We start from the raw sequence: 13,614 nt of genomic DNA on the forward strand, positions 1-13,614 counted from the left end.
AAGATAGTAAAAACGAACAATTGGATACCAAGAAATTGGGGAGAAAAGGACCATTTAAAAACTTTTTATTTTTAAGTACAACTCCATAAAATCACTCCAGCAAATACACAAAAATAATTACAAAGCAACGGTGTTACTCTGCTCTTGACTTTAGTGACCTCAGAACGGGCATGATGTCATCCAGACAGTCAACATCTGAAAGATCAACCAAAATAGATGTACTAAACACATGATCAGTAAACGATTTCAAACCAAATGCATTATTGGATGGCAACGTCTCCTTACCGAGAGTCTGGAGCAGCTCCTGAACCAAAAAGTAGAATGCAGGGAAGAACTCCTCATGTTCCTTTACCTTCAAAATAATACTGACAAGTGCACATATTTAACCCCAGGCAGTAGGCTAATTTTATAACATTAAGACAACGTTACACAGAATAAAACAAAATCAATTCTGGAGATTTGCTGCTGGTACCTGTCAATATCACTGGTTCCCAGGAGGACGTGGAGCTCGTGGCCAACCGTGGCCTCTGGGGAGTTGACTAGACTGGCTACCTGGTTTACCACCTCACTAGGGGGCGCTCTGTCATCTGAAATTAAATTTAGAAGTGGGAAAGGAATAACATCCCTCAACCAAGTACACTGAACAAAAATATAAACGCAACATGTCAAGTGTTGGTTTCATGAGCTGAAATAAGATCCCAGAAATGTTCCATACTCTCAAAAAGCTTCTCTCACATTTGTTTACATCTCTGTTTGTGAGCATTTATCCATCCACCTGACAGGTGTGGCATATCAAAAAGTGGATCATTACACAGGTGCACCTTGTGCTGGGGACAATAAAAGGCCATGTGCATTTAAGGTATCTGTGACCAACAGATGCATATCTGTATTCCCAGTCATGTGAAATTCATAGATTAAGGCCTAATGGATTTATTTCAATTGAACGATGTCCTTATATGAACTGTAACTCAGTAAAACCTTGTTGCATATTACATTTATATTGTTGTTCAGTCTATGTTCTGGAGAACATTAATTGACCAGTACAGTATGTGCTATTGGGCACGAAGACGTGGATGTCAATTAAGGCAGCACCTCTGATTCAGAGGGGTTGGGAAATAAATGGACAAAGAAGGCATTCAGTTGTAGAACTGACTAGGTATCCCCCTTTCCCCAAGGGTGCTGTAGAATAGCTAAAATGAGTTGTAGACAGTCCTACCCAGGGCCAGGATGTCCCTCAGGTTCCTCATAGTGTTGGTCATCTCCCCAAGCCTGGTGTAGACCTCGTTCATGCGTGGATACACCCCGCTGAGGGAGGTTATATCAAACAGCTTCTGGAAGTGGGACACCATGGACTGGAGAGTGTTCTTAGTGGGGCTCCTCAACACCTGGTTAGAGTTAGTTTCACATAAAGAGTTCTGAGAACATTGCTGTATTACAAACATTGTACATGAGAAATTATCAGAGGTACAATGTTTTGCCTTATCTAAAGTTGAGATGCAATTTCCATGGTTACTCCATCCACTGCTGTAAGCCAGGACTACCAACCTTATCCTCCCCAGAGTTGGTCTCCTCTAGCAGAGTGTCCACCAATAGCATAAGGTCCTCCACTCGAACACTTTCCATAAGACTATTAGCGCCTGCTGGCTGCCATGGTAACAGTCTCAGCATCAACTTACTCAAGGCACAGTGCAGGTCCTAAGCACACAGAGAGAGAGAGAGACAAGTAAAGACATGGGTCTCTAGACGAGAGAATGGTAAACAGTACGCAGTTAAAGTAGCCTATTCTAGCCATACATATCATAGAAAACTGAGATGTTGAAGATATGAAGAGCTCCTAAACTCTGGCTTTCAGTGAAAGGGCAAGTTGACACTGGACCATTGGACCTGGCTGCATACATGGTAGATGCGCTTTATAGACAGTCAGTCAGCTCTCACCTTCAGTGAGGCCAGTTGGTCAGCCCACATCTCCAGAGATGAGAGGAGTTCGTCAAACTCAACCATCTCTGAGGCCCTGTTGGACAACTGATGACTGGTTGATGGCCTCGCTCTATGGAGCCTCAGTGGAGCCCCGGAAGTAGTCAAAACCGCTCTGATGTCATTCAGAACCTGAAAGTCAGGCAAGGCAAATAGTCCAGCAAAGTCTGAATCAAAAACAAAGTAAAGCGAGTTGATACTCGCTCCCGCTTTAGACGAGGGGAGATAAACGGAGTACCTTCTCGTGTCTGGCAGCCAAGGCCCTTGCCTTCGCCACCTCCTGGTTACTCAGAGCAGCACTCTCCTCTTCTTTAAACTCCCGAGCAGACCTGTGGTGGAGGTAAAGGAGATGATATGACTACCAATAGGACAGGCAGCGGTTAAGGTAAGGAAGGGGTTAACTGTGAGGTTAAGCTGTGGTGCTGGTAGCATCCAAGAATGACGACAGTTGCGTAATGTTTTCCCACCTCATGTTATTCTGCTGAATAAGTCTGTCCATGCGTCTCAGTTGTTCTTTGTATGACTTCAGCTCTTTCACTGTGGGCCTAGATTCCAAGTCTTGCTTCAACTGCTGAATTTCTTTCCTAAGCTCCACCCTCTGCGCTTTGGTGTCCTTTAACTGTTCCTGATAGGACTATTGGGGAGAAGTAAGATTCGGAACTAAGATCATGATCATGGACTGTGGGGAAGAGGAACAGTCGTTACACTGTTCAAGACAAGTCATCCAGAACCATGAAGAGTTCTGGTGTTCATCGTGTTAGAAAAGTACAGGAAGTCACCTGCAGGAGAGCTTTGTGATTGGGGGAAACCCCGGTGTTGCTTCTTATGCTGCTCTGCGATTGGTCAGATGTTTGTGATCCCCCAGACTCTCCTTTGAGGGACCTGAGGGAAGAAGTAAAGGTTGGTTAGTGACATCTGTCTACTTTTCTTTAGTCTTACAGTGAGAAAGGGTGTTGTCATAAAAACGAAGCAAAACATTGAAAATAAGATTCTATACAATATTTACTTGATATCATCGCGGAGCTGTTCCATTTGGGCCTCATAGATGTCAATTACATCCAACACCCTGATAGAAAAGAAAGGTATTTGAAATCCTATAACTTCCAGCCATAAATCTATAATCATTTAGTTAACCAAGGGTAAAATGCTGTATTATGAATCCTAATCTATGGTCTTAACGACAGCAGCGGTTCATCTTACTGCTGGTCCACTGGCGAGTTGGGCCGAGCTGATCTCTTGTGGATCTGCTGAAACACCTGGTTCTGCCTAGCAACCCGCTTTTCTTCCTCTGTCACAGTGAAGTAGAGCTTCCTCTGCAACTGGGAAACCACATCTTTCTCCTCAGACAGCTTCTGCTCCAGGCCCTGGCAGCGTTTCTACCAGCGGCAGAGCAGGCAAACAAAACAACAAGAAAAGACAAACAAGACAGTTACAGTATAATCAGGGGGTACCATGTGCTGTTGGGGGAAAAAAAAAAACAGTGCCCAACTCTTGTGGCCAGTTCCCCAGACACAGATTAAGCCTCGACCTGGACTAAAAAGCATGGTGAATAGAGAATCTTCATTGAAAGCGTTTTTTTAGTCGGGGACTAGACTTAATCTGCCGGTAAACCAGCCCCTGCTATTTCCAGGGCACCACCTACCTGTGCATCTCTCTTGTCCTGCTGAAGTTGGTGCACTTTGCTGTGCTGCTGCGCGGCCTTGCCAATGTAACCATCTTCCAGGTCCTGCAGCTTGCTCTTCACCCCGTCCAGAACTCCCTCCAACTCGGTCACCCTCTGGGACTGACGGGCAGCGCGGCTAACGTGCTGCTGAGCCTCCTCTCTGGAACAAACACCGATAGCACTTTACTTAAAGCTGGCAGGTCTAATGGATTATGATACAATACAGATAATTGTAAAGCAACACAAAGACAGAAATGTCACACTGAAGCATTGCTACTATTCCTTTGGGACACAATTAACCCTTACTAAATGCTAGATAATAGTCCATAAGATCATTCAATTCTATGTCATCCTACATTTACATTAGTCATTTAGCAGACACTGTTATCCAGAGCGACTTACAGGACCAATTAGGGTGAAGTGCCTTGCTCAAGGGCACAGACAGATTTTTCACCTAGTTAGCTCTGGATTTGAACCAGCGACTTTTCGGTTAATGGCCCAACGCGCTTAACCGCTAAGCTACCTGCCACCCTCCTGTTTAATTGGATAATATAAATTGAAGAGGGCCATATTGAACTAATTGGGGTAAGTACATATCAAACAGAAGATCTTTCGCAGGAAATTATGGTTAAGAGGATATACATAATTATTCAAGTGATCAACTGGGCAATATGAAATATAAAATCCAACCTTCGATCATATATTGATTCATCAGATATATCAATAACCTGTCCTAGAAAAACAGTCAAAAAACATCAATTATCTTTCCAGGAGAGAAGCTAAAGTGAGGTAGCCTGGAATCCGAACTGATGTTTTGGGAAAAAATACCATATCAGATTCAATTCCAGGCGAAAGAGAGGGTCTCTGACAGACAGGCTTAACATGGTGATAGATTGATGTTCAGGCTAGGTGATCTCCCTCTGTCACGCCCCAATGGTTAACACTTGCTGGCTGAGCAGCTGGTGGACGCCGGACCCATGTCTACCTCTTACCCCTCTCTGTATTAGGCTTACTACTCATGTCCACCAAGACTATTGTGTGACAACAGCTGGCTGAAAAATTATCATGGATCTACATTATTAGCTAGATGGATAAACCACAGCCAAAAACATTTCATTCTGACGTGGAGATTATTCTAATAATCATACAAGGTGATGGAGGAATGTTTAAAGAGGTGAGAAACAGGATAAAATAATTGGGGGTTCAAAAATATTAGATTTCCTACATACTGGCAAAGCAATGTTCTGCATGTCCATGAGTGTCTCAAATTATTTAAAAAATATAACTATTTAATATGAATTCGATAACTACGGTTGAAGTTGGAAGTTTACATACACTTAGGATGGTGTCATTAAAACGCGTTTTTCAACCACTCCACAAATGTCTTGTTAATCAACCTATAGTTTTGGCAAGTTGGTTAGGACATCTACTTTGTGCATGACAAACAATTTTTCCAACAATTCTTTACAGACAGATAATTTCACTAATTCACTGTATCACAGTTCTAGTGGGTCAGAAGTTTACATACACTAATTTGACTGTGCCTTTAAACAGTTTGGAAAATTCCAGAAAATGATGTCATGGCTTTAGAAGCTTCTGATAGGCTAATCGACATCATTTGAGTCAATTGGAGGTGTGGATGTATTGCAAGGCCTACCTTCAAACTCAGTGCCTCTTTGCTTGACATCATGGGAAAATGAAAATAAATCAGCCAAGACCTCAGAAAAAAATTGTAGACCTCCACAAGCCAGATTCATCCTTGGGAGCGATTTCCAAATGCCTGAAGGTACCACGTTCATCTGTACAAACAATAGTACTCAAGTATAAACACCATGGGACCACGCAGCCATCAAACCGCTCAGGAAGGAGACGCGTTCTGTCTCCTAGAAATGAATGTACTTTGGTGTGAAAAGTGCAAATCAATCCCAGAACACCAGCAAAGGACCTTGTAAAGATGCTGGAGGAAACAGGTACAAAAGTATCTATATCCACAGTCATATCAACATAACCTGAAAGGCTGCTGAGCAAGGAAGAAGCCACTGCTCCAAAACCGCCATAATAAACCAGACTACAGTTTGCAACTGCACATGGGGACAAAGATTGTACTTTTTGAAGAAATGTCCTCTGGTCTGATGAAACAAAAATAGAACTGTTTGGCCATAATGACCATCGTTATGTTTGGAGGAAAAAGGGGGAGGCTTGCAAGCCGAAGATCACCATCCCAACCGTGAAGCACGGGGTGGCAGCATCATGTTGTGGGGGTGCTTTGCTGCAGGAGGGACTGGTGCACTTCACAAAATAGATGGCATCATGAGGTAGGAAAATTATGTTGATATATTGAAGCAACATCTCAAGACATCAGTTAAAAGTTAAAGCTTGGTCGCAAATCGGTCTTCCAAATGGACAACGACCCCAAGCATATTTCCAAAGTTGTGGCAAAATGGCTTAAGGACAACAAAGTCAAGGTATTGGAGTGGCCATCACAAAGCCCTGACCTCAACCCTATAGAAAAGTTGTGGGCAGAACTGAAAAAGCGTGTGCGAGCAAGGAGGCCTACAAACCCGACTCAGTTACACCAGCTCTGTTAGGAGGAATGGGCAAAAATTCACCCAACTTATTGTGGGAAGCTTGTGGAAGGCTACCCAAAACATTTGACCCAAGTTAAACAATTCAAAGGCAATGCTACCAAATACTAATTGAGTGTCTGTAAACTTCTGACCCACTGGGAATGTGGTGAAATAAATCACTCTACTATTATTCTGACATGTCACATTCTTAAAATAAAAGTGGTGATCCTAACTGACAGGGAATTTTTACTAGGACTAAATGTCAGGAATTGTGAAAAAAAACTGAGTTTAAATGTATTTGGCTAAGGTGTATGTAAACTTCCAACTTCAACTGTATATAACTATTTACTTAAGTTGGTTGTTGGACTGGATGAGCTCCTGAATCAAGGTCTGTCTCCTGTCCGAGTCTGTAAGCATCGTCCACAGCATTGTCCTGATGTCACAGGCCGACTTCTTCTCCAGAAGAACCAAGTCTATGAGCAAGATGACAAAACATTAAAGTAGAATATCTTATTGTCCATTTTCCTTCTAGTTCTTTTTACTTATAGACCTATATTGCTTGGGTACCATGACCAGTGCCTCACTAAATAACATTGAGAAAACTAGCCAGAAACATTCAGACCCTGGCTGGCAGCCTACTGGAAATAGAAGAGCCAATAAGCAGAACAGGAGCAATGTGTGCACCAAATGATTTCCAGTTGGGGAAAGGCTCATCACACAGAGGGGTGAGTTTGAGTACTAACTTAGACGAGACAATGCACACCTAGAGCCAATAATTATGAAATCCTTTGCACACACAGAAACACAAGACAGTAGCATGTTGAGCGGTCTAAAGCATTAACACTCCTCCTTATCGACTTGTTCAACATGATCCAAGAAGTGAGTTAAGACATTTAGCTAAGATATGACAGTTCAGAATGTTACAGCAAGAAGATGATACAAAAACATACTAAACCATTACCTGCAAGGTTCTTATTCTCGACGGGATCGGCAAAGTGTACCGGCTTGAACCCATGGTGCTGGAGGAGTCTGTTCACAGCATCCCATTCTGTCTGCTCCTGCTGATAGGTCCAAACACACAGCAAAACCACAACATCACACGGTCCATTACAATACAACACACAAAGGAGTATGATGCAGTTTGTACCCATTTTTTTTTATTTTTTTGTGAAATGCATACAACGCATAATATGAGCTCCGCTCTACCTGAAACTGGCTGTAGGTCCACAGAAACACATACGTCTTGTCTCTTGAATGAAACACATCTTTTGTGTTCTTCCTATCCATCTCCTCTCTGGCTAACGCTGACTCTCCTCAGTATGTTATACACTTTAGGCTATACACACCACTATGTCTGTTCCCGATGAGATAATTACATTCTAAGCGTTCCTCTTGCTCCATCTTCTATTTGACAGGAGGCTCTCGGTGTGTGACAGTGTGTCAGCCTCCTACTGTACCCTCCCCCAGTCAACACCTAACGTTATATGGGGTTATCAAATTACTTGGTCCCCCTTTGAGCCCACCATGACAACACACAAACATAGTTGTAATACCTGTTCCATCTCTTCTCCACCTGCAGGGGTGAAAATGGGTTAGTTTACTAGCTAGCTGACATAGCAGTGACGTTGAACACATAGACTAGCTATCTACTGTTAGCTAGCTAGCAATCTACGTTGCTAGCTAGTTAGCCAAGTATTGCATGTTTCGCAAAACAAAACACATCATTCATAAAACATTCTGAATACTTCTTTCCGACAATAACGTTTGGACTTAACATATTCACCATGTATGTGCTTGTTGTGATGATTGGTTTCTCCAAAAATGTCAGTTTCAAATTTCAAACAAACAGCGCGGAAGTAAAGTGGGATTTATTGTGGTCCGTTTCAACCAATAAGATAAAGCAAAATGTAAGGGATAGTAAATGTAGGATTTTGATTGGTGAATCCAGGTTTGTCAGACATGGGCATTTTTGGTTTCTGCGTTCCACTAACGTAACATAGCAACCTTAAACATATGTTCCATATCGTTTGATTGCAGTCACGCTGCGCAGGTAATTACTGATGTCGAATATAACATAATAAACTCAGCAAAAAAAGAAACGTCCTCTCACTTAAAACTGCGTTTATTTTCAGCAAACTTAACATGTGTAAATATTTATATGAACATAACAAGATTCAACAACTGAGAAAAAAACGGAACAAGTTCCACAGACATGTGACTAACAGAAATGGAATAAGGATCCAACAGGTCCAAATCAAAAGTAGGTCAAAATCAACAGGTCAAAATCAAAAGTAGCAGTCAGTATCTGGTGTGGCCACCAGCTGCATTAAGTACTGCAGTGCATCTCCTCCTCATGGACTGCACCAGATTTGCTAGTTCTTGCTGTGAGATGTTACCCCACTCTTCCACCAAGGTACCTGCAAGTTCCTGGACATTTCTGGGGGGAATGGCCCTAGCCCTCACCCTCCGATCCAACAGGTCCCAGACGTGCTCAATGGAATTGAGATCTGGGCTCTTCGCTGGCCATGGCAGAACACTGACATTCCTGTCTTGCAGGAAATAACGCACAGAACGAGCAGTATGGCTGGTGAGATTGTCATGCTGGAGGGTCATGTCAGGATGAGCCTGCAAGATGGGTACCACATGAGGGAGGAGGATGTCTTCCCTGTAACGCACAGTGTTAAGATTGCCTGCAATGACAACAAGCTCAGTCCGATGATGCTGTGACACCGCCCCAGACCATGACGGACCCACCACCACGATCAGCTGTCCGTCTTGTCTCCCTGTAGTCCTGTCTTAGGCGTCACCCAGTACGGACATTACAGTTTTTTGCCCTGGCCACATCTGCAGTCCTCATGCCTCCTTGCAGCATGCCTAATGCACGTTCACACAGATGAGCAGGGACCCTGGGCATCTTTCTTTTGGTGTTATTCAGTCAGTAGAAAGGCCTCTTTACTGTCCTAAGTTTTCATAACTGTGACCTTAATTGCCTACCGTCTGTAAGCTGTTAGTGTCTTGACGACCTTTCCACAGGTGCATGTTCATTGGGAAACAGTGTTAAAAACCCTTAGCGATGAAGATCTGTGAAGTTATTTGGATTTTTACAAATGATCTTTGAAAGACTGGGTCCTGAAAAAGGGACGTTTCTTTTTTTGTTGAGTTTAGTTTGGGAATCATGTGTCATAATATGTCAAACTTGCTTCAGTTGAATATAGCTATCTGCTATAAATCTCAAAAATAACTTAATCTCAAAATGACACCAGTGTATCATAAATGTCTGTACAGGAGGTTGGTGGCACCTTAATTGGACAGGAAGGGTTTGTGGTAATGGCTGGAGTGGTATTATTGGAATGGTATCAAATATATGGAACAACAATATAAACACAACATGCAACAATTTCAAAGATTTTACTGAGTTGCAGTTCATATAAGGAAATCAGTCAATTGAAATAAATTCATTAGGCCCTAATCTATGTATTTCACATGACTGGTAATACAGATATGCATCTGTTGGTCACAGATACCTTAAAAAAAGGTAGGGGCGTGGATAAGAAAACCAGTCAGTATCTGGTGTGACCACTATTTTCCTCATGCAGCATGACACATCTCCTTTGGAATTGAGTTGATCAAGCTGTTGATTGTGGCCTATGGAATGTTGTCCCACTCCTCTTCAATGGCTGTGCGAATTGGTGGATATTGGCGGGAACTGGAACACGCTGTCATACACTTCGATCGAGAGCATCCCAAACCTGCTCAATCGGTGACATGTCTGGTGAGTATGCAGGCCGTGAAAGAACTGTGACATTTTCAGCTTTCAGGAATTCTGTACAGATCCTTGAGAAATGAGGCAGTGTATTATCATGCTGAAACATGAGGTGATGGCGGCGGGTGAATGGCAAGACAATGGGCCTCAGAATCTTGTCATGGTATCTCTGCCTTCAAATTACCATCGATAAAATGCAATTGTGTTCGTTGCCCATACCATAACCCCACCACCGCCATGGGGCACTCTGTTCACAACATTGACATCAGCAAACCACTCACTCACACAACGCCATATGTGACAGGTTAAAGGAAATACTCATAGCCTGTTATACATTCATAGTATGTGAGGATCTTAAAACATCTAAAGTTAAAAAGATCATGCATTCAGTATTAGTTGATAGAGATTGATAACATTCATATAATTGTGTTAAAAAGTTCAAATCCGTCAAGTGTACAAAGGGTACGAATTGTGAGAGGAATGTGTAAACGTCATATTGATTACTTTATTTTGTGGTGCCAAATGGAAGGGTAAAAATGTTAATCTGTGATCTACTAAATGCTCTTAATCAATGAGCCTAAGATCGATTGTTCTGGTCTCCACCCAAGTTCCCGGCGGAAATCGCGGGCTTTCCTCATTGCACTAAAAGTTCTCATTGAGGAAACAATACCGTATCACCCTTGTGATAATTTCTTCCATTTTTCAGGGGTGTAACACATACACGTGGTCTGCGGTTGTGAGGCCGGTTGGACATACTGCCAGATTCTCTAAAACGACTTTGGAGGAGGCTTATGGTAGAGAATTTAACATTAAATTACAGTGCATTAGGAAAGTATCCAGACCCCTTACCCCTTTCCACATTTTGTTACATTACAGCCTTATTCTAAAATGGATTAAAAACATTTCTTCCCTCATCAATCTACACACAATACCCCATAACGACAAAGCGAAAACGGGTTTTTAGAAATGTTAGCATATTTATACTTTAAAAAAACTGAAATACCTTATTTACATAAGTATTCAGAACCTTGGCTATGAAACTCGAAATTGAGCTCAGGTGCATCCTGTTTCCATTGATCCTCCTTGAGATGTTTCTACAACTTCATTGGAGTCCAATTGATTGGACATGATTTGGAAACGCACACAACTGCCTATATATGGTCCCACACTTGGCAGTGTATGTCAGAGCAAAAACCAAGCAATGAGGTCGAAGGAATTGTCCGTAGAGCTCCGAAATAGGATTGTGTCGAGGCACAGATCTGGGGAATGGTACCAAAAAAATTCTGCAGCATTGAAGGTTCCCAAGAACACAGTGGCCTCAATCATTCTTAAATGGAAGAAGTTTGGAACCACCAAGACTCTTCCTAGAGCTAACGAATTTGTGCACACAATTTGAGAGAAATAAGCTTTTTGAGCATATGGAACATTTCTGGGATCTTTTATTTCAGCTCATGAAACATGGGACCAACACTTACATGTTGCATTTATATTTTTGCTCAAACACATGGTTTGATGCCATTCCATTCGCTCTTTTCCAGCCATTATTATGAGCCGTCCTCCCCTCAGCAGCCTCCACAGACTTCTAGGTATGAATTTTACCCTTCATTTCATAGACTAAAACACAGTATGGACATTTGAAAATCACTCTGCCCTAAGATATTATTGTCAGTAAGAAAGAGACTAAAAGGATATCTGTCAACCTCTTACACACGAGCTGGTGCAAGCTGGTGGCATTTGATGTCTTTCTCCCGTCACTGAACAGCCACACTGGAGAAAGGGCAAACCTGTAATTGTCTCAAGAAGGTCAAAATGCAAATCTTAGCCGCCACACACTATCACCCATACAGTATGCTCGTGACTAAATAGAGGGTCTGTTTTTTTAATGACTCTGTCTGCTTCTTTTCAGGCTTTTGACCAGGCAGAAAATGTTGAATATTGTACATTACCTGATGTCTCCCTTATTGGCCAATGTGGTGTTGAAAAAAACAGTGGTCAGATACAGTAAACAACCACTTGAGACTATTGAAAATAGCTGAACCGTCTAAGAAATCCCATATGTTATCCCTAGAGTATGTGTGAAAGCTGTCAGGCTTTCAAATTCAGCTAGAAAATATCTGTAGGCCTTATTCATTCTAGACATCACCTGCCTCCCTGCGGAAGGTAGACTGGAGTTCATACCTATTCAGCTTAGTGGTTAGAGCGTTGGACTTGTAACCGAAAGGTTGCAAGATCGAATCCCCAAGCTGACAAGGTAAAATTTCAAATAAAAAAACTGTCATTCTGCCCCTGAACAAGGCAGTTAACCCACTGTTCCTAGGCTGTCATTGTAAATAAGAATTTGTTCTTAACTGACTTGCCTAGTTAAATAAAGGTACAAAAAAAATAATAAGGTAAGGTCATCCCTTCCCTATACCATGTTGGAATAGAACTGTCTGAAGAGCCTCCATGGCTACTCATTGTCCCCACATACTGTACATCAAGTCCACCAAGCAGAACATTTGAATGGAAATTTAAGCCTTGAACTTGTTGACGAATCCTGTTGACGTAAGGCTGTGTTTACACAGGCAGCCCAATTCTGATATTGCTGGAATAGAACCAAGCTGATCTGATTGATCAAAAGACAAATTAGTCAAAACAAATCTGAATTAGATCCGAATTGGGCTGCCTGTGTAAACGCAGCCTTAGATGAATGATTCATGGTAGATGGGTGGTCCCTATAGAATTATCCCTGTGAGCGAAGTGGATACTGGATATTGGATAGCCACCATTACCAACAGCCATATAAGAAGACATTGGCCCATATAAATAAATGTCTTTCAATTTCGAGGAAAACAATGTTTCATTAAATATTTATTTTTACACTTCTAAAAGTGTAAGATATTCTGCAAAGAACTAGTTAATTAACCTCATGTTGTTATCTGAAATTTAGTTAAATGCCACGTAATGTCGCCAAACAATTGCCTCCTGATTGCAAATGCCAAGAGCTGACATTCACATCACCTCATGCCAAGGTCAGCTCTGCAACGTAGAATTTGGCATCCTTCTTTGTAAAAAAAAAAAAAACATTCTTGGGGATTGTATAATCTTTTTTTTAAATGTTGCAGGTTTTTTATTGTAGTTTATTGTTTTCTAATGCAAGTCGCCTATCTTCAGTTTGTGTAAATGAATTAATGTAAAGAGCTTTTAATGCTGTCCTTGTATTTTAAATGAAACAGTTTAGTAGCATCTGTTTCATGTGGCCTGATGGCAGAAATGTGTTTCCTTCTGCAGCCTCAGCAGAAAGCCTGGCATTAGCTTCTGTTCTGCGGTTCTTTGAGTCTCAGGAGACTTATTCTATGAAATAAACAACTAAGCAACGTGTAATGTGCCGTCGGATATCGATTCTAAGGCTATTTGCATGGCACACTGGTTCATTCTGTTGTAGCTTTCTCTTTTGCTGACCAATTGGACCAATGTACTGTATGGAAGTCAGCATTATATCACCCCTATTTGGGGTTGAGAATGAGATGCTCTCAAAATGAACATTTAGGCCAACACAGCAGCATGGTTATGGGCTGGGTGGTATACAGCTGGTGAGGATGTCCTTCTGCTTTTAGGAATGTTACTATAGGAACTGAATGTTGTTCAGTTCCTATAGTCTTATTTTG

General features: G+C 41.9%; 1 protein-coding gene across 3 annotated transcripts; it reads right to left on the bottom strand.

Annotated features, from left to right (window-relative positions):
* Window positions 1-48: 48 nt before the first annotated feature.
* cep70 (centrosomal protein 70) lies at window positions 49-8,103 on the bottom strand. 3 transcript variants are annotated; one of them, XM_020482065.2, is made up of 16 exons: window positions 7,988-8,102; window positions 7,758-7,777; window positions 7,166-7,265; window positions 6,554-6,677; window positions 3,617-3,797; window positions 3,175-3,350; window positions 2,981-3,040; window positions 2,754-2,856; window positions 2,442-2,608; window positions 2,213-2,303; window positions 1,936-2,106; window positions 1,546-1,695; window positions 1,217-1,385; window positions 473-587; window positions 286-365; window positions 49-195 (listed from the first exon to the last, which is right to left on the bottom strand). In XM_020482065.2, exons 2-16 carry the CDS (start codon window positions 7,764-7,766, stop codon window positions 134-136), a joined length of 1,758 nt encoding a protein of 585 aa, XP_020337654.1. In that variant the 5' UTR covers window positions 7,767-7,777; window positions 7,988-8,102; the 3' UTR covers window positions 49-133. The 3 variants fall into 3 exon arrangements, with proteins under 3 accessions (XP_020337654.1, XP_020337655.1, XP_031680328.1); XM_020482066.2 differs by lacking the exon at window positions 7,758-7,777 and having other exon boundaries at window positions 7,988-8,103; XM_031824468.1 differs by lacking the exon at window positions 7,988-8,102 and having other exon boundaries at window positions 7,411-7,777.
* Window positions 8,104-13,614: the final 5,511 nt, after the last annotated feature.

The sequence above is a fragment of the Oncorhynchus kisutch genome, linkage group LG5 (genome assembly GCF_002021735.2).
Source record: "Oncorhynchus kisutch isolate 150728-3 linkage group LG5, Okis_V2, whole genome shotgun sequence".
Classification (NCBI taxonomy): domain Eukaryota; kingdom Metazoa; phylum Chordata; class Actinopteri; order Salmoniformes; family Salmonidae; genus Oncorhynchus; species Oncorhynchus kisutch.

What these genes read in the sequence shown, in the direction of transcription:
- cep70 (XM_031824468.1), bottom strand. Translation starts at nt 7,491, where the DNA reads ATGGATAGGAAGAACACAAAAGATGTGTTTCATTCAAGAGACAAGACG. An exon ending in ACCAACTGGCCTCACTGAAG is followed by an intron (nt 1,696 to 1,935) that starts GTGAGAGCTGAC and finishes CTGTGTGCTTAG; the next exon opens with GACCTGCACTGTGCCTTGAG. An exon ending in GGAACCAGTGATATTGACAG is followed by an intron (nt 366 to 472) that starts GTACCAGCAGCA and finishes TGCACTTGTCAG; the next exon opens with TATTATTTTGAAGGTAAAGG.